Source organism: Neovison vison, chromosome 2, assembly GCF_020171115.1.
Source record: "Neovison vison isolate M4711 chromosome 2, ASM_NN_V1, whole genome shotgun sequence".
Lineage (NCBI taxonomy): Eukaryota > Metazoa > Chordata > Mammalia > Carnivora > Mustelidae > Neogale > Neogale vison.
This window is the reverse complement of record NC_058092.1, coordinates 164,678,727-164,704,892: the sequence shown is the minus strand read 5'-3', so window position 1 is coordinate 164,704,892 and position 26,166 is coordinate 164,678,727. Positions and strand designations below refer to the sequence as shown.

The 26,166-nt window shown below is 42.4% G+C and overlaps 1 protein-coding gene and 1 non-coding gene across 3 annotated transcripts; both read left to right on the top strand.

The window, feature by feature from the left end:
- Window positions 1-987: 987 nt before the first annotated feature.
- Window positions 988-26,106, top strand: LIPN (lipase family member N). Of its 2 annotated transcripts, none has more exons than XM_044239464.1 (10): window positions 988-1,146; window positions 2,390-2,508; window positions 3,094-3,211; window positions 5,304-5,502; window positions 7,070-7,179; window positions 9,497-9,633; window positions 11,417-11,557; window positions 12,885-12,956; window positions 13,508-13,579; window positions 25,833-26,106. In XM_044239464.1, the coding sequence occupies exons 2-10, from the start codon at window positions 2,401-2,403 to the stop codon at window positions 26,091-26,093; spliced, it is 1,218 nt and encodes a 405-aa protein (XP_044095399.1). In that variant the 5' UTR covers window positions 988-1,146; window positions 2,390-2,400; the 3' UTR covers window positions 26,094-26,106. The 2 variants fall into 2 exon arrangements, with proteins under 2 accessions (XP_044095399.1, XP_044095401.1); XM_044239466.1 differs by lacking the exon at window positions 25,833-26,106 and adding an exon at window positions 16,522-17,782 and having other exon boundaries at window positions 989-1,146.
- Window positions 23,406-23,510, top strand: LOC122901593. Its single transcript, XR_006383587.1, has one exon. It is a non-coding gene; the product is annotated as a U6 spliceosomal RNA (small nuclear RNA).
- Window positions 26,107-26,166: the final 60 nt, after the last annotated feature.

Below are 26,166 nucleotides of genomic sequence, written 5' to 3'. Positions count from 1 at the left end.
GGACAAATGCAAATAATAGCTTTGTTTTTGAAAGGGGTGCAGAATAAGTCCAGACTCAGAGAACGGAAACTACTGCCTCTGCTACGTAGGACCTGTCTCCCTGCTTCTTGTCCCGGAGAGCTTCAGTCATTCCTGGGGCCTCTAGGGGTACAGATTATAGAGTGAAACAGAAACCCTGCTTGTGTGCCTCCACTAGTGTTTGGGGAAGGGGTGGAGCTAAGTTGTTGTCATTCTCCTCTGGCCTCTGCTTCTACTTTGTTTTTTGTTTTATTTTTTGTTTTTAAGATTTTATTTATTTATTTATTTTAGAGAGGGAGAGAGTGAGAACAGGGGGAGGGGCAGAGGGAGAGGGGGAAGCAGGCTCCCTACTGAACAAGGAGCCCAATGTGGGGCTCGATCCCAAGACCCTGAGATCATGACCTGAGGCAAAGTCAAGAGTGGGACACTCAGCCCACCAAGTCCCCCAGGCGCGCTTGCTTCTGCTTTGCTTTAACTCGAGGTGAACTGGTCTGTGGTTCAGCGCCCACAAGGGTCACTGCCTCCCTTGGACATATGTGTCAGTTTCCCCTGATGCTCTGCTAGTTCCAGGTCCTGCCGGCCTCGGGAGCCGGGAGTCAGGGTGGCCTCATCCTCACCATTTAGCCCACAGTCAGTCACCCCCTTTCACACCACACAGTTGACATCAGTGGTTTTCCAGACTTCGCTTCGTCTGACTCCCAACAGAAATGGTCTGGTGTTGAGGAGGTAGATTTTGCTTCTATGCCTGGTTCTGTCCGTTAGGATCCCGAGTCCGTCTGACTTCCCCAATTCATGCCAGGCTTGGAAAAGATAGCTGAACCCTCCCGATAGCAGCTGCCACTCCAAGGAAACATAAAGGATTCAGTCATACTGGTTACTTGGCACTCCACAGACCACTATTTCCCAATCTGCAAGCACATCAGGGCATTTGGTGCGTCAGGAAGACGCCCTGGGAGGCGCCACGGCCCGGGGTTTCCTCATTGCCATGGGCTTCCAGTCTCTGCTCTCTCTAGCTGCTAACTGTCACTGCAACTACATCTTGTTCTTCAACCTGATGTCACAGCCAGAAGTTTAGAGGTTCTTAGTCAGTGCGGAGTCTTCTGGAGCAGAGGACGCTCATTGAGCTAGGTAAGGTCAAGATCTATCACAACTGGGAGGCGGGTTAGGGTGATGGTCAGATCCAAGGGCGCTGCTGGGAGGCTGCCTGCCTTCTCCACCCAGTTCTGGCACCTGTGGGCTCTATGACCTGGGCAGATCTGAAATCTCTCTAAGCCTTGGGGTATTTTTTATCCATAAGGGGAGGATGATAGGACCCACTTGATGGAGTTTCTTTGATATTTAAAATACACGCACCAGGCATTTAGAAACATTCTTTGCACAAGCTTTGGCACTCAGTAGATATTAGCTGTTGCTAGTTTTAACAATGTTTTAAATAATATAACATTTGCAGATATAAAATCGTCTTCAATCAGACAGCAAATGCATGGGAAGCTATTTAAAATCTTCAGAAGTAAAGCTCTAAATTTCTAGAAGTCGGTCACTAATTTGTTACAGCTCTCTGATGTTACTTTCTGGCTCATTCTCAGATTAGGAAAAATAGTGAAAGGACTGACCTGTTTCTTGCTTTGTAGGTCATTTAATCCTTCCTGTAAACCTTGTAGGGTAGGTTACATTATTATTCTAATTTCACCCACAAGGAAACCAAGAGACAAAGCTGCAAAATAACTTGCCCAAGGTCAGAAATCTTGTCGGTGGTGAGGCTGGACCTCAAAGTCAGGTCACAGTAGGGGTGGGGAGGGTGTCATAGGAGGGTCAGTCTGGACTGCCATGAGGTTGGTCTGCCTTGGAAGAGGTTATTTTAAGCCCTGCCAAGGAAGAGATCGCACATTTAAATGTGCAACCTTCCCCTTTGGGTGTCCACAAGAGAAATAATCCCATCACTGGAAACCCACCCTCCTCTCTGCTCACTGTTCTTGTTTGTTTTGTGGGAGGCCGGTTAGAGTAGAGGATAACACCCCTTTTCCCTTTGCCGTGGCTTGGACACCTGTCCTCTGAGTCTTCAGGTATCCTGGCAAGTTGCAGGTGAGCAAAGACTTAACATAATTGAAAACCTTTGATTAAAGGACAACCAAAACAATAAGTCTTGGTGCTTGATGAAATGTCTTGCAAGAAATGGATTGGGTCAAAGCACTTCCTATGCGAAGATTGGATTCCCACGCTCAGAATTAGCTCACTGTGTTTGTTTGCTCCCTTCCACAGTTTCTCAGTGTCCCTAGGATGTCTGTCCAGTTTGCAGTAGGGCACTATTTTCATTTCTTAAGCAACGTTGATGTATAAAATTAATCTGTGATTATTAAATGTCTTACGTCAGGCATTCCCACGATGTGGCTGGTTTTAACAACAACCTGTTGTTTGATCTGTGGAACTTTAAATGCTGATAGATTCTTTAATTTGGAAAATGAAGCGAATCCTGAAGTGTGGATGAATATTGTAAGTCATGCCAAGTCCCAAAGGACATCACATAAGGCAGATGCATGGTCTTATGAGAGCAAAAAGTCTCAAATAAGGGAACAGATAAAACATAGGTGATATTTAAGGTTTCTCTGAGAGTCAAGCTAGGGAGAACTTCCCTTTTGGCTGAGTAAATAACACTTTCCAGTAATGTAAAGCAAAAAAGAATTTATAGGCAACCTCCTTGTTTGAATTTATATTTTAAAAATATTAAAAATTTCTATTCTAAGCCCCTTGGATATTATATATGACCGCCTTCTCCCCAACCAAAAGGGGTCTCGAGAATTAGCTGGAGAATATAGTTCTGTCAGAAAAATGGGTCAATACCTAATACCATCTCTACCCAACTATCCACCCCCAAATTTGCCAATAGCAGACATTTTTAAATATTCTGCTAATTTTTTAAAATCAAGACTTTACATAATAAATCAATTTTGCAGTTACCTGGGGCTACAGATTTCAGATAATTCACCCCAATAAGGACAGACAAGATGCTTTGTTCTAGTTCCTTCCAAAACACTTTGGAGAAGATGTAGAGCTAATGTCTGTGTTTTCACGGGGCAGAGTGAGATCATCACCTATAATGGCTACCCCAGTGAAGAGTATGACGTCACCACTCAGGACGGGTACATCCTCAGTGTCAACAGAATTCCCCATGGACGAAGAGGTGCCCCGAGCCCAGGTAGGAGATACGTCTATCCTGCGAAGGCGACGGCATATCACTCACCTTAGGACTGGCTTTCCACTGAGAGAATGACTGGTTTATCAAACTTGGCTCAATTCTTAGATTAGTCTTTAAACAGTTAAAGGGAGTCTCCTTCTTTTCCAATTTTCTGAAGACAGCCAAGAACCTAAAAATATGACGGGCAAGACAGATCTTGTTGACAGCAAACAGGCTCGCTTGCTGGGGGTGTGAATGCAAAGGCGGGACCAACATTTCTTTCATTCGTGACTCATTTCTCATGCGAAAAATTGCTGCATCCCAGGAAAGGGATTTCCTCACTCGCAAAGAGGTTGGCTGGGTTGCATGAAGTCTCTCCTGCCCTCTTTAGAATCAATAGGCCCCCTTCGGCAGGACCAAAAAATCAAATTAGACGACCCTGACATTTCTGAAGCTTTTTCCAGGAAGGAAAATTGGAACATTCTTCCTATATTTTGATCCGAGGGACACAAGTTTTGTGGGAGGAAGGAGCATGGTGTTGATGTGGCCTAAATTCTAGCACGAAGAGCCAGCCACGCAAAAGCAGAGGAAATTACTCTTTAAGTAGGGACAAGTCACTGCAAAGCTCAGGATGAGTGAGGAACAGAGAAGAAGGAGCAGAGTATCTGGGAAGACAGGAGGGCAAATCCTGTACCCCATCACTGCGCTGTCCGTGCTGCCATTCGTATTCAGAGGCGGCTAAAATCGCCCTGTTTGACTCTGTTTGACTTCTGTCCTCCAAGAAAGAAAGGCATAATTCTAGAGATTCAGAATGAAAATTTAGAGTGGGACAAAGGTGAGGGTAAGAGACAAATGGCAGAAGTCAAAGTTGACTCTGTGATCACTAACAAATCAGTTTCTTGAACAAGTTCCTCTTTAGAATGTACTTAACCAAAAATTGTTCATCCCATATCTGAAATTCAGGTCAACAGGCCATCCTGAGTCTTCCAGTTAATCTTCGTTTTCTTTCTTTCTTTCTTTCTTTCTTTCTTTCTTTCTTTTTTTTTTCCTAAATCTGGCAACACCAGGCTTGGAGGGAGGGGGTTGGGAACCATAAAAGGAGGACATTTTTCTCCTTGCCAAGGAGGAAGAATTTGGGGAAGGTTTGGAGTTAAGAACCATGGATTAGGTGTATTATTCTAAAAACTTTACATTAATTTATATCGGAGAAACCTCTTGGCATTCCTAAGAGGTCAGTACTATGAATAGTTAATCATTTTACAGGTGATGAACCTGAGCAGGCTGTGTAACAGGCTCAAAGTCACACACACATAGTGAGTGATGGAATCAGGACTCAAACCCAGCCAGCTCCAGAGCCTGTACTCTTAATGCACTATATTATGGTGCCTTTTGAAACCTTCTGCGCTGGTTCAGCCTCATCTCCCTGAATACCCTCTCCCTCAAGAATGTGACAGTCATCAGAGGGATGTTAAGCCGACTCTATTATATTTGAGGTTTTCAAATGCTCTCTGGTGGGCAGAGGCTGGGGTTTTGGCTAGAAGCTTGGAGAGGAAATCAGTCACTGTCCACTTATGCTCCCATCCTCCTCCTCCCTAGAAGAGGCAAGAGATTCTATCAGACATGATCATTTTCCTGTCTTTGCCAATCAGACCCCAGAGATATGCAAATGTGAATTCCTAGAGCTGGGAGCACAGTTTACAAGCACCCACTGCGGTGTGAAACAGAACTAGGCTTGCATCCTGGCTCTGCATCTTGTTAATAAGGTGGCCCCTTGGGAAAGGTACTTCACTACCTTAAAGCTCAGTTTCTGCAGCTGTAAAATGAGGATCCTTAAAGTAGTAGCTACTCGGTAGAGGTATCATGAGGCCATAACAAGCTCCTGCATGTTCATCCGTCAGCACAGCACCAGGTGTAATAAACATGCTTGAGAAACTTGCACGTGACTCTCCCCCTCTACACCAATGACAAGGGGAAAGGTGAATGCTGGTTTTGGGTTTTGCTTCTTCTGTTGTGGGGTGTGTATGTGGGAGGGGTTTCTATCATGTTCCTGAGATGTTCTTTTTATCATAAGTTATTTTTTCTCTCCTCTCTCTCTTCTCCCTCCTCCTTCCAGGACCCCGGCCAGTCGTTTATTTGCAACATGCCTTATTTGCAGACAATGCCTCTTGGTTGGAGAATTATGCCAATGGCAGCCTTGGGTTCCTTCTAGCAGATGCAGGTTATGATGTCTGGATGGGAAACAGTCGGGGGAACACTTGGTCAAGAAGACACAGAACACTGTCAGTCACTGAAGAAAAATTCTGGGCCTTTAGGTAAGCCTCATCTAAGAAAAATCATGTGGAAAGTTGGAGACAATTTCTTTGAATATAATAGTGTGGGTGATATTAATAATAATCCATAACACTGGAAGGCACATAGTTCCTTGTAGTTTCTACTAATATCTCAAAGCAAAGAAACAGCAGGAAATTAGATTTCCACTGATTGGCCCACAAGTTAGCTACATCATTTTAACGAGATGGTTTTTTAACATCCAGTTCTATCCAATACTATACAATATAAATGTGTCCCAAGGGACAGCTCAGGGAATTCCTGTGACCAGGGAACACACTCATTCAATCAATGTTTGCTGAGTGTCTCCTGTATGTACAGTTATAGGCTCTGAGCACTCAAGAATGAGAAAAGTCCCTGTCTTCATGAAACATCTATTCATTCTATTGCTGCTAATCCAGGTCTTTTCTCTTGGACAGAGATGGTGTGTGCCAGTACTGTATTTTATTTAGAGAAATTCTGGTTGTAACTGTAGTAGATACCATTTTCAAGGGAACCCCAATATGAGGTCTTTAAAACCTTGCTGATGGGCCATAGAGAACAATGTCCCTGCATGCTACCTCCTTCTTTTACTGAAAGTATTTCTGCTGTCACCAGAGGACAGGCTGATTCTTGTAAGATATTTCCCTGTGCAAGGCTAAACTCCCTGTTGGTTTGCAAGCCTATTGCTAGAACAGAGTGTGCATTCCTACCATGCTAATGAAATACTCAGCACCCACTGACAGGTGGGGAATCAAGGAAGGGTAGAAGAAATTGTTAGGGTCAGAGCCTTTGGGCAGGAACAAACATCAGGAAATATTTTGCGTCGCTGCCCCTTGGCAGGGAGCTTGGAACTTGTTTGCTGTAAGACATCACAAGAATTTTCTTATACTTGGGAGTGTCAGCCTACAGATTTCCTTACGTGTCCTTTTGATAAGCAACCCTTGAGCCCATAGGCTACCTGGAACCACTGAGTATTTTGAAGGTCTTTTTGTTCTCCTGCGTGAATGCCAGCTGAACTGGTGCTGTGGCATTTTGGTAGATACGGAACATGTCTCTGATACGGGAAGAAACATCAACAGCAGGTGCACCTGAGTCATGCCTTGCCTGTCATCCAGTCCCTTGAGTAGGCCTGCTCCCAAATGGGCATGATGGTCATTTCACAGATGAGCAAACTGAAGCTCAGAGCACTTAAGTAATATATCAAGAGTTTCAGCCAGAGTCATGATCCGCCTCCAGTTCTGCTTCCAAAGCTGAGTGTTCTATAGCCTGAAGGTCTGGAAGGGCCCTGTGGCTGTTTGAAGAAGAGGCAGGCCAAGCAGGGAAAGGGGGAGGGGAGGGGAGGAGGAAGGGGAGGACTGGCCTTCAGACCGTACACACAAGGCTGAAATCAGTCCTGCTATTAGACAGTAACACACAGAAATGCAGCAAACGGAAGCCACACTAGCCCACATGTAATTGGATAAAGAATGAAGTGCCCACCAGCATTCTGGGCATGAAAAATAGGTGAGCGGGTGCTCTGAGTCTTCAACTTGGTGGCCAGTACTTACAAGCCCCTGTTTCATTTTGCAGTTTTGATGAAATGGCCAAATACGATCTCCCAGCAATAGTAGATTTAATTGTAAATAAAACCGGTCAGGAGAAGCTGTATTTCATCGGGCACTCACTTGGCACTACAATAGGTATGTTTACAAATGTCAGTGTTTTGCAAGGGTCAGGGCCTCGCAGGTGTTCACCTTTCTTGAATTTCAGAAACTGCATGTTGGGCAAATCTTTCCTCCATTTCTGGTTACAACAGCACTTTTGTAATGGTGATAGATTTTCCATGTGCCCCAAATCTAATGTATTTCCAAAGAGTAAGTCTCTAGGTCCCCTCTGCATGAAACTAGTAATGCCTAATGACATGAAATATCCCTGAAGAATAAGTACATGTCGATCATACCTTCCTCACAACCCGTTTGGGATTTTAAAAAATAGTAAAAGGGTGAGGTTATACTTACATTTAAATGAATTGAAAATAATACGATCACTTTTTTTTTTTTTTAAGATTTTATTCATTTACCTGACAGACAGAAATCACAAGTAGGCAGAGAGGCAGAAGAGGCGGGGGAGGGGGGTGGGTGTGTGGAGAGCAGGCTCCCTCCTGAGCAGAGAGCCCGATGCGGGGCTCAATCCCAGAACCCTGGGATCATGACCTGAGCTGAAGGCAGAGGCTTTAACCCACTGAGCCACCCAGGCGCCCCTGATCACTTTTTTTTTTTAAGATTTTATTTACTTATTTGAGAGATAGAACACCTGAGAAGGGGCAGGGGCAGAAGGAGAGGGAGAAGCAGACTCCCCACTGAGCAGGAAGCCCAATGCAGGGCTTAAGCCCGGGACTCCAGGATCAGGACCTTAGCCAAAGCAGACATTTAACCAACTGAGGCACTCAGGCATCACTATGGTCACTTTTTTTCTTTTAGTTGATACACAAAAGCATACATCAACTGGGTTTATCTATTTAACGTGCAATTTGGTATTTATGGACTAACAATTTAATGCAAGTACTATGTAGAAAATGTTTAGAAGTCCAAGACCTTTCTCTTTGAAAATGTACTTCCTAATGATTTTCTAGATCTTTTCAGAAGAAATAAAAAATCCAGCTCCAAATAAAAATTTAGAGGAATCCATTATATGAATATTGCGAATTTGTTAGTGATCTTCCACTAAAACTTCCAATTTTAAGGACACAGATTCAAATTAGGTCCATCTGAACACCCCCTCCCACCCCCAGTGAGGGTGTTTGGGCATGTGGAGGAACCAGATGGAGACAGAATGGCTTGAATAGGGTCTAGAAAGTGGGCAGGATGTAGATGTGCTCTTACATCTGATCTGCAAAGAAAACAAAATATCTGATCAGCATTGCTCTGCCTTGTATGTAGGGCATGAATTTTTCAGTGGACATCCTCTGCACTTGGGGCAGAGCAATTTTTGTTAAGTGGGAAGGACCCACTCTTCACAAGACATTTGGCAACCCAGGCTCCGACTCACACTGCTGGTCAGTGTGAGCACAGAACAACTCTTCTCCACACACTTCCAGAGATCTTCTACAGGAAGTGTTAGACCAGTATACGAGTTTCAGTCTTTGTATCAATTGCTCAGCCAATTAATACAAAGTCAGTTCTTTTTCTGGCCAAGATGGTTTCAGTGTTTCAACAAGACTTTCAGGGAGGAAAAAAAAAAAAGCAAGCATGTGCATGCTTGTGTGCGCGGGCATGTGCACACGCACGCGCACACACACATGCTTACACACAGTCGGGGGCCCAGAAAGGCATCTCAGGGAACCAAAATACACATATAGACCACATCCTTGCCCATGCAGGGCTACTTTCCACCCTTATCCTCATGGGGCTTGAAATGCTTGCTATGCTGTTGCTGAAAAGTCAAAGCGGATGGAGATGACTGTCCTTACCAGGACCACAGGGGACTGAGAGAAATCAGGGAACATTCTAGAGGTCGGTCAGCTCCCAGTAAAGCACTGGAAGGGATGACATCTCTTTGCACTGTGAGAAAAAAGCAGCTGCGGGATCACTGGATAATACCACATCAAGAACTGATGCGTTCCCCTCCCGTGAACCGACTGTTTACTTCTGGAAGCTCTGTGACTCACCCTGGCATCTCAGGGTTGGGGTAAAATGACAGCATTGTCAGCGCTTAGCCCACACTGAGGGGGTGAAACTGTCCCCGGGACCCCTCGGCAGTGGAGGCTCACGCAGCTTATCCCTCACTCTCCCCAGAGAAGTCGAATTGTCTAGAATACAAGAAAAATGGACACAAAAGCAGACAGGACTAAGGGCATATTATCTTTACAGAACAACTCAGAAGAGTTTCTCAGTTCACCCATGGGATTATTGCAACAGAAGGAAACAGTGTCAAAGCAGAATCCCACTTTCGTTAGTAGAAACGTTGCCTCAGTATTTTCTAATTTTTACAAGATTGTCTTGTCTCCTGTTCTCTTAGGGTTTGTAGCCTTTTCCACCATGCCTGAACTGGCACAAAGAATCAAAATGAATTTTGCCTTGGGTCCTGTGGTTTCATTCAAATATCCCACGGGCATTTTTACCAGCTTTTTTCTACTTCCAAATTCCATAATCAAGGTAGGCTCCTCATTTTTGCCAAAATGTCTCTGAGGGTCCCATTTTGGATCATAGACCGTTACTATTTTAAAGTCTATTATGAAGCAATAGTGGGAAAGTAGGAAATTTACATGAAATATGTAGAAACCAGACTCTGTGACCATGTGCTCTGTGTGTGTGTGTGTATGTGTGTGTGTGTGTGTATGTGTATACCCACGTACATGTCTACGATTCCCATATATAACTTACTATACTCAGTCTTGAACAGATCTGAGTATATGTCAGAATTTCTGTCTGAAGTGAGCACAGTGTAGCTTAAAGTCCACTCAAGTTTTCTTGTTCCATTCTTATTCTACTGGGCAGGTCAGTAAATTCACAATGCCCAAATGAAAGACATTTTTCAAGTTCCCTATAATCCCTGACATTTCTGACTTTAATATTACATGAGCCTGAATACTACAACCCCTCCTGTAACGGAGTTTGCTTTAATTTACCAAGGCTACGATTCCAAAATCTAAATGTCTTACAGCTCAATTATTTGTTCAGAATTTATTGGTTATTTTCCAAGGTTGAAGATGTAGTTTGGTTGCCAATTGTGAATTTGGGACTTTATCCATCAAAAGTCTTTTAAATATATATTTTTTTCTGTTTGCTTTTTCTTTCTCTAAAAGGACATTGCTGTGATAAACATAGTATTTTGGCAAAATTGCCCCTTCGATTTAGGGTGTCAGCTAAAATGGATTTGGGCCAAAATGAAATCAAGTAGACTGATAAGGGTTTCACAGTAATTCACATGTAAAATGAGGCCCTGGCTTAAGGTGAAGGGGTGAGAATGGAAAAAAAAAATATTTGAGGGCAAACACAAGGATGAATTTCCATAGAACCTAATGATTTGTTGCATAGTTTATTGTGTTGTTTACTATAAGCTCAGGTGATGCAAGTTCCCTTTTGTGGGGTTGATGGTTCTGTTGCCAAAATGTGACTAACATCAGTTAGTTTGGGATGTTTTCTACATTTGGGTAGAGTTGAGCAGACAAAATAGTTACATTACATTGGGAGGCAGATACATCTGTCTCTACATCATTTTTATAATATATGGCTTTGTGGGCATAGGTAGGGTCTGAGGCTTATCTCAGTTTCCTATAACTGACTGTCAGATTTCTTGCCCCTTTCAGTGCCATCCCCTGATCCCTCCCACCACTTCATGTCTGTGGCCAGAAACTCCAGTCCTTCCAACTGGGCGCCCCGCGCCCAAGCTTACTCTCTCAAACCCTACACGTTTTAACTGTGCTGCATCCCATGATTTCAAGTATTTTCTGTCCAGTGGTCCCCTTCCCTCAGTACGAACGCCATGGTCTACTTTCCAGTCCAAGAGCTGGCTCCACTGGGACACTGCTAAAAAGACAGTGTGCCCATAGGTAGTAGGGAAAAATCCTGCTTTTCCTTCCTAGTCAAGGCAATGTCTAGCCTTAAGGAGAAAATGTTCCGCCTCTCTTGCCAGTTAATGAGAAATGAGAAACAGAGGCAATCACTGATTGGACGGAATAGGGGAACTCCACCACGGAGAAGTGAATTTGGAGTTGAAGAGCCTGAATGCAATCTCTTTTCAAATGATATTTGTTGATCTTCCCTGGATAAGATGGATTCATAAGTAGTTCCTTTTCCCAAGTGACTTAGTCTCCTTAGCAGAAACACCAAATACAAATGGAAATGGATCTCTAAGAATCCTTATTCCTGGGATGAAGGGAATGTCAAGAAGCCAGAAATCCGTTCTTGAAAGGATAATTATTGCTTATTTTTACAGGGTATTTTTGGTACCAAAGGTGTATTTCTAAAGACAGGAAAGGAACCCGCCCTCAAAATCTGCAACAATAAAATATTATGGGTGATATGTAGTGAATTTATGTCCTTATGGGCTGGATACGACAAGAAAAATATGAATATGGTATGTATAATGATTATGGGGCCATTTGATGCTTTAAGAGATTCCAGCTTTTTTTAGATTCACTTTTTTTACATTAGCTGCATAAACTAATGTAGTTTTCTAAACTGTAAAGCCAGAGATTTGCTATGCCTAGATTGAGTATTCAGTGGTGCATGATTATGAAAACTGGGGGGAAGAGTAGGCAGGTTCATCCTTCCATCCATGGTCATATTAGGAAAACAGATGTCCATCATGAGTAGGAGTTTTGCCCATTCCCTATCAGCCACCATACTATAGTCAATGTGATTTTAGAAATGATAACCTGCATTTAAAAAAAAATCACAGAAAAGAAGAGAAGTCCATATAAGCATAGAACTTATTTCCTCTGTGCCTTCCTTTCTTGGGTGACTTTGGCCTCGGTTAAAACTCCCCACTTAACTTCAAAAGCACAAGACAAAATGGAACAGAGATAGAACTCTTCTCCCTCAAAAGATGAGCAAGGCTGTTTCATCAACTCTTCGTTTCCTGTTATGGATAATTCAAGGAGGAGGAGTGTATATCTGCTGACTACTGTGGTTGGATGGCTAGCTCTGTCACATTGCATATGACGGCCAGCGAGGCTGATACAGTGAAGCCAGTCCCCAAATGACCCTTCTCGCCAGCCCATCCTACTCCCATTCAAGAGGCGAACTTGAGCCAAACCAAAATTGGAGAAGGACCATATTTCAAAGTGTGCTTATTCAACAATAAATATTTTCAATAGATTACTTTCCTTCTGCAGAGTTCTAAGACATAGGATTCCCATTACTAGTATATCTCTATAATAATTTTCATCTCTATAATGTTTACAAAGACCAAAGCAGAGTGCATCTGAAGTGATTATATTTAGCTTTTCTTCTGCAATATTTTATTTTAGCCTCAAAAAAGCCTGGCACAGTATGATTTTTAGTATGTTCATTTAATAGGTGAAAATACAGAAACCCACAAGTTGACCAAAGTCACAAAGCTTATAATTAACAGGGTTAAGTTCTGATGCCCAGGTGGTGGGACGTGCAGATCAGGGACCATGCACACCCACGCGCATGCGCACAGCACCCCTCCACGCCCCGAAACCCCGCTCGCAAATTACCCTGGAGCTGGTGCAGGATTGCGCTGAAGCAACCCATGCTTTTACTCACAGTCAGGTGCCTGACATGAGCTCTTCTTTACCTAGGTGATTCAGCCTCGTCATTTCCCAAACCCCATCTTGGTTTGCTACTCTTAGAACACTCGTTCTCTGCTTCTGGGAGGTATCTATCGTTCCTTTCCCTGGGTGATTTCTGGTATAATATGTTTTCTTTCCCTCCAGAGTCGAATGGATGTGTATATGTCACATGCTCCCACTGGATCATCAATGCAGAACATCCTGCATATAAAACAGGTAGTGTCTTTGCCATGGAAGGACTCTCCGATCTTATTTCAGCACATCTGAAAGGAGGGAGAGAGCAGGTCTACCCCCTAGAAGTTTTGAAACTGGCTTCTACTTTGTCTCCATCACCATCTCTGGTTTGATTTCCCCAGATTGTAAGGAAAAGGGCAAGTTATGGTACAGACCAAGTAGGTGACAAAAATGAGCCAAGTCTTAGATGGGAGCTTGGAAAACAGATCCTGAGCTGAAGCAGGAGGTAACCGGGGAAAGCCTCGTGGGATCGAACCTTCCTGGACAGAGAACTACCCGAGCTTTGACTTCCCCCTGAGGAGTCCTGATTTTCCCTTAGCTGTCCCTTCAAACCAAGGGCAGTCATTGCTTCCCTTTCTGCTGGCCTTGTGCTTCTAAAAGCACAAATGTATAAAATGTAAAAATGTATTTCTATCCTTCTAATGACCCAGGAGTCTTATTTTCTTCCCAGGGCACAGTGGTTTTCTAAGATTTACTGTTAACAATTGTGATTCGTACTCTGATGATTTTTTTCCAAAAAACATGTATTTCAGCTTTACAGATCTGATGAATTCAGAGCTTATGACTGGGGAAGTGAAGCAGAGAACATGCATCACTACAATCAGGTGAGCTGTTTGGAACGGCCCCAGAAGGGTGGCTTTGAGACATTATAATAAGAAATTATTGGAGAGTGAAAAGAATCTAACCTGATGATTGGTGGCATTCCCATTGACAGAGCTTTTTAAAAAGTGACTAATTTAAATATGTGTTCATTGCAGAACATCTAAAAATAAATAGGATAGAAATAAAAGACGCATGTCCGAAGGAATTAAAATAAGGTATAATCCCTCCACCCACAGAACACAAGATGTATTAATATTTTACTGCATTTATCCTAGTCTTCTCAGTGTCGCCGCTTTCACACAAGTTTTTTTTTTTAATTTTTTATTGTTTATAAACATATATTTTTATCCCCAGGGGTACAGGTCTGTGAATCGCCAGGTTTACACACTTCACAGCACTCACCATCACACAAGTTTTAATCTTGCTTTTTCATGTATGGTTACACAGGACCTAGCCAGTGCCACGGAGGTGGTTTTTAACATATATTTCATTGACTGTATAATAATGAAAATTGTCTTTTAAAAATCTATAGACGTGTACAGGGAAAATGAATACCGGGTTCTTGATATCAGCAGAAAAAAATATAGGATCCCACATGAAAATTAAAAGAATATTATCCACCCATGATGAGTTCAGCTATTAGCCACTTTTTGTTTTTGTTGTTTATTAAAAGATCTCATTTATTTCCTTGACACAGAGAGAGAGAGAGAACACAAACAGGGGAACAAGTAGGCAGAGAGAGAAAGAAAAGCAGGGTCTCTGCAGAGCAGGGGGACCCTGATGTGGGACTCGATCCCACTGACCCTGGGATCATGACCTAATTCGAAGGCAGTTGCTTAACCAACCAAGCCGCTCAGACGCCCTTTAGCCTCTTTTTTCCATCTGATATTTCACACTAGAATTTGTAGACTCATTTAGGCCCTCTGTTCCTGTGATAAATCCTGTTGCCACCATTTCTTTTCTCAAATTCAGGAGCTGGGCTTCTCCATATGAACCAAACACATTAAGTTTTCCCAATGTTTTCCCAGACTGATGTGTTAAAGGCAATTTATGAGTGCAAATATGGACCAATTACGTTGTTTCTAAGCATCGAAATGGTCAATCAGACCAGCCAATTTCTCCATTAGTGAATGGATTGAATTGTGGGACAAATGATTCTACTAGCCCTAAGGACAACTAAGAGAGCTATGTATATTTTTATTATTTTTTAAGCTTGATTAAGGTGTAATTTACATACAATGAAATTCACAAATTTTCCAATTCAGTGAGTTTTGGCAAACACACTCATTTGGGTAACCATGCCATAATTTAGATATAGAAGTTACCACTACCCCCAGATGTTTTCCTCTGCCCCTCAGACTGTATATATTCACAGATGCATATATTTGCAAATGCTTAGAATAAGGCCAGGAAAAAAAGAAAAACAGAAAAACAAAAACAAAACAAAATTAAAAAAAAAAAATAAACCAGCCACAACAAATGTGAAAAGAATTACCTTCAGAGAGGGAAGAAAGGCAGACTGAACGGGGAGAATGTGAAGGAATTAAGGAGACTCTCGATTTGGATTTGACATAATTCTTTTTTCTTCCATTTTTTTTTTAAGATTTTTATTTATTTATTTGACAGACAGAGATCACAAGTAGGCAGAGCGGCAGGCACAGAGAGATGGGTAAGCAGGCTCCCCACTGAGCAGAGAGCCCAATGTGGGACTCGATCCCAGGACCCTGGGATCATGACCTGAGCCAAAGGCAAAGGCTTAACCCACTGAGCCACCCAGGCGCCCCTCCCATTACACTCTTAAATGAATTGCTGTTCTTTATGAAAAACAAACAAAAAAGCCTTCCCTCAACCTACGGATTCTATCACTCATCATTCCAACCCTCTCATTTTAATCAACATTTTTTTTAATATTTGAAAGGGCTGAGTTTCTCCATTTCTTCCCCTCTTCCACTCACTCCTGAACCCCAGAGCTGGAGTTTGGGTCTTCATCTTTCTATTACAGCTACTGTATTTAAAGTCACTTGTGCCTTTTGACTGCCACATCCAGTGGCCTGCTCCAATGCATGCTCTGTGAGCTCCCACGGCACCTTTGCCATTCACTCCCCCAACCCAGACTTCCATAATGCGGTGATCTTGAGTTTTGCCTTCTCTTTCTGATTATTTCCCTCATCCTCCGTCACCTCTGGCTGCTTTCTATCGCCCTCATTCACAAATGATCAGCCTCCTCCTCTCTCCCTTTCTCCGTTTGAGAATGTAGTCCTAACCTATAGCTTCAATGATCCCTTCTCTGGACCATCCCTGCTGCATGTCTAGATTGTTCCAGAATCTACCTCCAGCCTATTCCTTCCTCAAGGCATCTCAGACCAATGGCCCTTACAGTTACCCTCAGACAGAACTCTGAGAAATGACCCTGCCTCATCCTCCCAAACTTCTGAAAGATGTCAAAATACCTTAGCCTGGCCCTTGACTATCTGTCTCTGATCTTCTATCCTCCTGCATTCTCTCACACAGTTTCGTCCCTGGGTTCTCTGGACAGCTTGCCATTCTGACCGTGGTGTACATGTTCTTGCTACCTGCTAGGAAGCCCTCTCACCCTTATCCTTATGTGACAGAATCCAGCTGTCCTTCTAGAGTCATTTCAGATGATTCCTCTTCCTCAGAAGCTCCCAACCAGAAGTTGTGTCTTCTTCACCCTCATTGCCAATGTATTTGGAGAGTGTGTAGTGGCATTTGACATACCCTACTTTGTAGGCAAATGTCTGTTGACCTATCTTGCGTCCTTCCTCCACACTCCTTGAAGATACGGACCATTGCAGGCGTTCTCTCTACTTCCCTCGGTGCCTGACAGAGCTGCACTTGAAGTCAGTGCTGAGCCCAGTAGCTGAACCCAGCTGTTGCCGTGAGGAGATTTCTCTCACAAAGGCTCTTTCTCTCTCTTCCGTAGAGCCGTCCCCCGCTCTATGACTTGACTGCCATGAAGGTGCCTACTGCTATGTGGGCTGGTGGCCATGACGTCCTTGTGACATTCCGGGATGTGGCCAGGGTAATCCCCCAAATCAGGAATCTCCAGTACTTCGACCTCTTGCCTGACTGGAACCACTTCGATTTCATCTGGGGCCTGGACGCTCCCCAGCGAGTGTATAGTAAAATCATAGCCTTGATGAAGTCATACTCCTGATGGCAAGGAATTCCTTCTTGGTTAAAAGTTGCCTGCCAGCCCAGGGGAGGCTTTGGGAAAGAGACTGGTCAGCAGGGAGGCCTCCTTTGGCGTCCTTCAACTCATTTGCTGTTGCTAAGGGTTTCCCTTACCCGACATCCCCGCTAGGAATTATTTCAACTGTGCTACTCATTAGCTTAAAAATTCTCCCACCTTCCCCCCTCAGTCAGGGGAGGCCCCATTTTTCACCTGTGCGAAATATGCCCTTGGGAGAGTAGTTCGAAGAGGCCTTTTTCTTTCCTCATTAAAGTCAATTTCTTAAAAGGAGAGACTTTGCAAAGGCAGCCATTTGGGAATATATTTTGGGGGGGCGGTGATCTTATGACTTCCTTGAAATCACCATTAGGGCCAGAGACATGATGGCCATCTGTAAACAGGCCATGAAAATAAGCTCCGGTCCACATCCAGTAGGAAAGAGAACATCACACTGGAAAAGACTAACAAAATGGAAGTATTCCCACGAAGGACTAGGTAGGATATGCTGAATTACTGCTTGTTCTGAAGTTACAACACATAAGAAATAAATCTCTCACGTCTTGCCCTAAAGATAAGTTAAACTGATCACTAACAGTGTCTTCATGGTCAAAGTGGGATTTATACTATGGCTTGTACCCAAATGACATTTAAAGCAGCTTCCAGAAAGCCTATGGTGGGGGGGGGGCACTAGGAATATTCCAAGTCTTGCTCTATTTCATTCTCTAAATGATGCCAGATGTTGATTCTAGGATTTAGTACAGAGTTCCAAGAGCAGCATGAAGTTTTGTGTCCGTTTCTGGATTCCTGAGCAGTGGAAACTTGGAAAAGTTCTTTACCCTCTGTGAAGATGTCACTAACGGAAAACTGTTTACATCCCTCAAGGAATGTACATACCTCCCACAGTTAATTTTTAAAAAGTAATGTATGTTAGCCCCCCAATATTTGCATGTTGGACCAGGGTCTTTTTGTCAAATACCATATAATCATTCTTTAATAAATAATTCATACCTCATCATTTATAACCTTAATTTTAATGTCTTTCAGAAGAATAATAATTTTAATACACTGGGGAAGCCATTTGAAGTGCAAATCCATCCATATTTATATAACTTTTATTTACCAAGATTAGACTATCCAAGTTTATCAGTTTTAAGTGAGTTTTATGGAACTCTTCTGAAGAATGAAATGTAGTTTTCTTTTTTATTTTTTCAATTTAAATTCAAGTAGCCAACATATAGTATATCATCAGTTTAAGATGTAGTGTTCAATAATTTATCAGTTGCGTATAACACCCAGTGAAAATGTGGTTTTCATACAAACAATACAGTCTTTCAAAGTCACATTTAACCAAATTAGCCAAAATGCATTAAATAATATAACTACTATAACAAATAGAAGAGTCATAAGTAAGTCGGAGAACAAACATCTAACTCTTAGTAAGCTTACAGTTCAGCTGGAAGGAGGGGAAAGATGTGACTGTAATAGATAAGCCTATTTGTTAGGACTATTTAAGAGGCATTGAGCATCAGTTAAGATGCCTACAAGAGAGAAAAGAGGCATTGGTTCCTATAGGAATCTAGTTTAGTGGAGGTCAGTTGAGAGAGCTCCTAAGAAGATTTATCTAACTTGGCTGTTGCTATAGTAACACTGTGCGGCAAACAGTCGTGAGGAGCCCACTGGCTCCCAACAGCGAACATTCCTTTTTCGTGCTCACAGCCCTGCAGTGTGACTGGGGCGGCTCTGCCTTGCACTGGGATCACCAGGACCCCGCTCAACCCTGTGGGATGGGTCCTGGTCTGCTGCACATGCCAGTTCCTTCTGGAACGAGCAGCTAACGGGACTCTGTTCTTCCCAGGGTAGATCCCAAGAGCAGGAGAGGACTAGCTAAATCACAGCAGCGTGTTTACAACTCTGCTGGCTGCCCCACTGCTCCCACACTTTTCCCTGCCTCCAGTCACACAGCCAAGCCTGTCCCCAGTGGGGTGGGGTAGTCAGCCTCGCCTATGGGGGAAGGAGGCTCAAACTACAGGACAAAGAACATGTACCCAGAATGCTGTGATATGGGAGTGCAGAAATGGGAAAGAATCGGTCCTACCACAGACAGGCACAAAACTCAAAAGATGAAAATAGGGAATATAATAAAAAGTATGTCCCTCTCCCTGCCTTGGCTCCAGGTCCCACAGTCTCCCCTTCAAAGACAACTCCTTCTTACAGTGTTTTTGAGGACTTTCTATGGATTGTAGTGAACATTTTCAAATAGATTCATAGAACTCATTGGTTTTTTTCACCTAAATGTACCACACTACACCTACTTCTTCACATTTGACTTTGATCACTTAATATATCTTGGAGGCCTTTCTCTTGTCAATTCACTTGGAACGTTATTATAGACTACATGGAAATTCATAATCAACAGAGATTCAGATGGATTAGGATCTTTTGTAATTACACACATTGCTGTAAAGAATATCATACAGACGGGGTGCCTGGGTGGCTCAGTTGGTTAAGCATCTGCCCTGGGTTCAGGTCCAGGACCAAGTCCCACATCAGGCTCCCTGCTGAGCCTGCTTCCCCCTCGGCGGCTTCCCCTTCTCATGTGTACTCTCTCCTTCAGACAAATTAAAAAAGTCTTTTAAAAAAATTATCAATCTATACCTTTGCAATGTGTGCACTTTCTCTGTTTTGTGCATTGCATTTCAAGAAAAAATGTGTTTTAAATAGCCTAAACTTTTCTGCTTTAAATCAACAAGCTATGAAGTACAGAAGGAAAGAACACTTTTTTACCAATACCACTACTTTTTTTTAGCTTTTTTGCTCTGCATATGGTAGCAAATACATTGACTATGATAGGTCTGAATAATAGTTCATTTTTTGGCTAGGAGTTTTATAAGAAATCCCTCATTTAAAACTTATAAGCCTATGGGATAGAACTATGGTCACATGAGACACAGAGAATAATGAGATATAAAAGCCAACTTTTCCTCAGATTGCACAAGTGAAGGAGTCATGATTTTAATCCTGGATATCTAATAGTATGTATCTGTATAAATGTGCCCAAATGGTATATAAATGTCATTGTGACACCATAGAGAAAATCATGTTTGTACCAACCTAGACCACAATTACTTGGAAAATTAAGGCAAGAGATGAAAAAATGCCTTGGGGTTTGGGGGGATAAGGAGGTTGTTGTATTTTTTATAAACTCTAACCGTAAAAATGAGATGAGAAAACAGAACTGCCCTATGACCCAGCAATCCTACTTTTGGGTATATATCCAAAGGAATGAAAATCACTGTCTCAAGAAGATATATGTACTTCCATGTTCATTGTCAAATTATTCACAACAGGGGTGTCTGGGTGGCTCAGTAGGTTAAGCCTCTGGCTTCGGCTTGGGTCATGATCTTAGGGTCGTAGAATCAAGCCCCGTATGGGGCTCTCTGCTCAGCAAGGAGCCTGCTTCCCCTTCTATCTCTGCCTGCCCCTCTGCCTACTTGTGATCTCTGTCTCTCTGTCAAGTAAATAAATAAAATCTTTTTAAAAAATGTATTCACAATAGCCAAAATATAGAAACAAACTATGGGGCCATTGACAGATGAGTGAATGAATGATACACACACACACACACACACACACAGAGTAAAATAATACTCAGCCATAAAGAAGGAAATCCTGCCATTTACGACAACACAGATGGACCTTGAGGGCATTATGTTCAGTGAGAAAAGTCAGAGAAAGAAAAGCATTGCATCATCTCAATTATTTTCATAAGAAACAGAGTAGAATGGTGGCTGCAGGGTGGGGAGTTTGGTGAGGGGAAAATGAAGAGATGTGGCAAAGGGCACAAACTTTTAGCTCAGATGGCAAGTTCTAGGGCTCTATTCCAGCATGGTGACTATAGTTAACAATCTTGTATTGTGTGTTTAAAGGTTGCTATGAGAGCTTTAGTGTTCTCACCATAACGACAAAAGAGTAATTGTGTGAGATGAAGGATGTGCTAATCTTGTTTGTGGTAAACATTTCACAATACCTAAGTGTATCAAATCATCACATTGTGTATCTTAAACTTACACAATATTTTATGTCAGTTAGATCTCAATAGGCTGCATAAAAAATTTGGATGAATAGAAAATAGCTAGTCAGGTCAATTATAATACATTTTTCATCACTTTGTCTGAAATACCAGAATCGCTTCCAAGGAAGCATAGAATCTAGCAATCCACTGATGCTGAACTTGGTTATAGACTTTGTAATATAAAGTTATCAAAAATTTGACAATGTTTCTCCTTTTTTTTCTTACCCTTACATTTACACAAAGCAGGAAACTCACAACCCCATAACAGACTCACTGGGGAACTGTACTTTCTCAAGCCTGAATATCCCATTAATATTTTGTATAGAACAAGGAAAATAATAACATTAATTTCTAGTACAACTCCATGCCACATATAAAGTCTTTGGTGAATTTCTTTGAGGAGGTATAATTACTTTCAGAGAGGTGAAACTGGACTAAAATAATGGCTTTTCAAGACTCATTAATCCAAGAGCAAGGAAGTTATCTGACCACCCAGGGCCTTGGTCAGATCTGACCACTTCCCCGTAGTACTTCTATGCAAAGCTCATCCACACCTTCCAAGGTCTGGCTCAAACACCACCATTTCTGAAAGGATTTCCTTGAACCGCACGCCCCCAAATTAATACTTCTTCTAAATCACTTTTTATCATCTCCTGAATAATCTCTTTAGTCTATCTCCCTAACCAATGTAGCTTGAAAAAAGGAGCTAGGTATTTCTTAAAATCTTAAAAATATTTTAACTTTTTAAAATCTTTATTTTGAAATAATATAGATGGCTGTGAAATTGCAAAAATAGTACAGAAAGGTCCCACATACTTTTTCATTGTTTCCCCCAAAGATAATATCTTACATGCCTATAGCGTGCTCTCAAAACCATGAAGTTGACTTTGGTATAATCCACAGACCTTATTCAGACCTTGCTATGCCCTCCCGTGTGTGCCTGTGTGTGTGTGAGATCAGTGTTATCACGGGGGGTGTAGATTGTGTAAGACAACCACAATTAAGATACAGAATGGCCCATCACCACAAAAATTTCCCTCCAGCTTTCCCAGCATAGTTAACAACCACGCCCAGCCCTCCCCAGCCCTCCTTGAACTTAATCTGCACAACCTCTAATCTGTTCTCCATCTCCATAACTTTGTGTAAATGGAATCTTGCAATATGTGACCTTTTGATAGTGGCTTGTTTCACTCGCTTGAGAGCCGTCCAAACTGTTAACTGTTAAAGTGTATCACATTTGCTCCTTTTTTTTTTTTTTTAAAGATTTTATTTATTTATTTGACAGAGAGAGAGATTACAAGTAGGCAGAGAGGCAGGCAGAGAGAGAGAGAGGAGGAAGCAGGCTCCCTGCAGAGCAGAGAGCCCGATGCGGGACTCGATTCCAGGACCCTGAGATCATGACCTGAGCCGAAGGCAGCGGCTTAACCCACTGAGCCACCCAGGCGCCCACATTTGCTCCTTTTTAATGCTGAGAAATATCCAGGGTGTGGCCCCACTATAGTTTAACTATTTACCCACTGAGCCGGTACTTCTCACTCTGAGGAATTTCTGGGTTGTTTCCAAGTTTGGGGCTTTACCATTTCACTTTCCAGTGCTTAGCAAGGTGACTTGATCGCAGAAAACACTCAACCTGGGTTCGTCAATTTGAATTAATTGCTAGTCCCACCCGACACTGAATTCTGTGCAGACACTTGCAGTACGTATGGCCCTGAGGGGAAATGTTTCTCCGCATTTCCACTGACTTCACTCTTATCTTCATCTGATACCGAGAGATTGCAAAATCTCCGCGTGGTTCTCTTTCCGTTTTAGAAGTTAAGAAGTGCTTTGGGGTCCAGTGAAAACAGATTCCTGGTACTCACACCTTGGTGGTTATGAAATACTCCCCCAGCCAGTACCACGATGTGAGAGGGGCACTGATCTCAACATCTCCATCTGCATCGTCGCAGCCCCACAGAGCCAGTCCAAATGAAAGGAAACACGACAATAATATTGTGCCATCATTAAAACTTTCGGTGAAGTATAAAGGCACCAATACTTTGCTTTTCAGTAACTCCTCAGTAACTCAGTAACTCCTACCTTTGTTTGCCACTGAAAAATGTTCTTGATTGAAACCTAGTTGACACATAATTCTACATCAGTGGCAGGTATCAACATAGTAACTCGATAGCCTAGCCTTATGCTTATGCCTTATGCTATGCTCACAAGCGTAGCTCCCATCTGTTACCATCTAGGGGTATTGTAGGCCCTCTGTCCCCCGAGCTGTGTCTCTTATTCCCAGGACCTGTTCATTCCATCACTAGAAGCCTGTGTCTCCCACTCTGCTTCACGCCTTTTGCCCATCTTCTCACCCCTTCCCTCTGACAACCTCTCGGCTTGTACTCTGTATTTACAGGTCTGTTTCCGTTTCTGCTTATTTGTTAATTTTTGTTGTTTTGTTTTTGTCATTTTTAATCTGTGTGCAAATTGCCTCCTTAACCAAACCCGTCAACTGAGCTGGGGGAAAAAGTTAACTTTTTTTTGGAATACTATGTGCCCTTCAGTTTCATCAAAATAAGCATTTTAAGTGCTTACTTGGGCAGCACATACACTAGAGTTGGAACAGTAGAAGATTAGCATGACCCCTTGCGGGGAGAATGCCTCGCAAATTCATGACGGGTTCCATATTTTTTAAAAATGATAAACACTAGCAAATGACCTTCATACCCTGCCACCATACCCCTCCCCAAAGAAAGATCTCTGGAAACTGCTATAGGTAAAAACACCTGGTCCTGGACTCTATCAAAACACCTCATTAGCCATGTAGGGGGACGAAGCTCCAAACACAGAAGACAGAGGCCAAAAAATCAGGACTGGGATGGAAGAAAGGAAGAACTGTTAACTACCTATGCAGCGAGATTTGCCACAGGGATATATGGAAACTACATAGGTTTCAATATTCTAGTAAGATAATATGATTTATATTACTAAAAAGTACACGAATATGATAGAAAATTAGAAAAATGCAAATATTATAAACATTGTTTAATATTGTGGGTTCTTTAAATGGAATTTTAGGCATTGGTGTACTACATACCCTTATTTCCAACAGTTTAAGGTTTCAAAAGGCAAATATAGGAAGAAGTTCTAGTTGCAAAAAACAAACAAAAAACCGCTTAGCTCTTTTCATATTGAAAAAAACTCAGTTATTCTAAGTAATCAAAGATCTGATAAAGACAACGTGAAGTATAGGAAGTATTTAAAAAGACGCAGAATATTTGCTTCTGAGGCAGATTACATAAAAGGTAAACAAAAACCATTTTATCATCTTTTATTAAGAGAAGACCAATAATCTAAGACGTGATTTTAATAGACAGAAAATTAAAGTCTAGCTTTGTATCGCCTATCACTGAGACAATCTGGCAAGTGGTCGGTACTCAGGAGACGCTCGTGGTACTGGGGTTGCCAGCAGGGAAAAATGATAAAGTTCCCACCCCAATATCTTCTTGGGAAAATCCCTGGTAAAGTCCCTGAGGGAAAACTGTCTTCACCATAAAAAGTTCCTTGACCCTTCCATTGCCATCTCCTCCATCCTTACCCTCTCCCCTCTACCTCCAAGCTGAAAGGATTGGACTATTTGAACTCTAAAGCACCTTCCGGTTCCTTTTCCTACAGACCTAGCTCTTTCTGTCTAAATTGTCCTCATCTGTCATCAGCCACCAGACAGAGAACCACATGAGCACAGGAACTAACCTTCAGCTCTCAGCAAGACTTGCAAGGAGATTTGACCATAGCCCATGCCCAATAAACCGTACCCCATTGCTGATTTGCATTCTTTCTGAATGAAGAAGAAGGTCTATCTCCCAATCTTGTTGACCCATCCTCTATAGAGAATGCAGGGAACATATTGTCAAAGACGCAGAATGGAAATTGGGTTTGTTTTTTTTAAGATTTTTATTATTAAGTAATCCTCACACTGAAGGTGAGGCTCGAAAGCACAACCCTGAGATCAAGAGTTGTGGGCTCCGTGGTCTAAGCCAGCCAGAAGCCCAGAAGCAGAAAGGAAGTTACATCACATTCCTCAAGGGAGGCCTCCTACAGAGCTAAGCAAAGAGCAAAGTCATCCCTGAATGTCCAAACTCTTCCCTAATTTTAATTACCCAAGGCAATACTTCTCAAGCTTTTGTCATTCCCATTTCTCATTCACAATGTTTGCTATATCTGCATGCCATCCATGCGGATGAATACTGCTTATGCAGAAGTCTCAGAATCAATTCTTGTAATTTTTTTTTAAAAAGAAACTTCCTGCTGGCGTGCCTGGGTGGCTCAGTCAGTTAAGCGTCTGCTTCGGTTCAGGTCATGATCCCGGGGTCCTGGGATCAAGTCCCACATGGGGCTCCCTGCTCAGCAGGAAGCCTGCTTCTCCGTCTCCCACTGCCCCTGCTTATGCTCTCTCTCTGTCTCTCAAATAAATAAATAAAATCAAAAGAAAGAAAGAAAGTAAGAAACTTCCTGCAGCTACTATAAATGGAAGGAGAGGTATAATTTGCCAAAACTTGAAAATCACCAGAAACATAATAACAGCACAAAACATAATTGGTGACAAAACAGATGTCATGACTTGTCAGGGCACTAGAGTTTAAAAACTTCTTTTCTTGTTAAATGCACTCTTTGCCAGGGAGATGAGCAATGGCTAGAAACAAAGACATAAACCAAAGTTAGACTCTCGCCTTGCAACATTCAGAAGGTTGAAAGAAAAGACATTTTCTTAAGGTTTTATTTTTAAATAATGCCAACACCCAATGTGGGGCTTGGACTTACAACCCCGAGACCTAGAGCTGCATGCTCTACTGACTGAGCCAGCCCTATGGCCCAGAAGGTTGAAAGAAATTTGATAGGGAGACATGGTACGATGAATAATGGCCCCCCAAAGATGTCCGTGTCCTAATCCCAGAAGCCTGCGAATGTGTTATCTTCTTTGGCAAAAGAGACTTTGCACCTGTCATTACATTAGGAAACTGGAGGTGAGAATTTTATTCTGGGTTATCTGGGTGGACCCAATGGAAGCACAAGGGTTCTTATGACAAGGAGGCAAGAAGAAGGTCAAAGTCAGAGAAAGGAAATACACCTTGGAACACCCGGAAATGGTATGATGTACTTGGAGCCGAGAAATGAAGGCAGCCCCTCGAAGCTGGGAACCATAAGGAAGCAGATTCTCTCCAGAAGTCTTCAGAAAGAATGCAGCCCAACCAGCACCTTGATCTCAGCTCCCTGACCTTGACCTTGGCTTTCAGAACCATAAGAGAATAAATGTACGTGATTTTAAACCATAACTTCTGTGGTCGTTT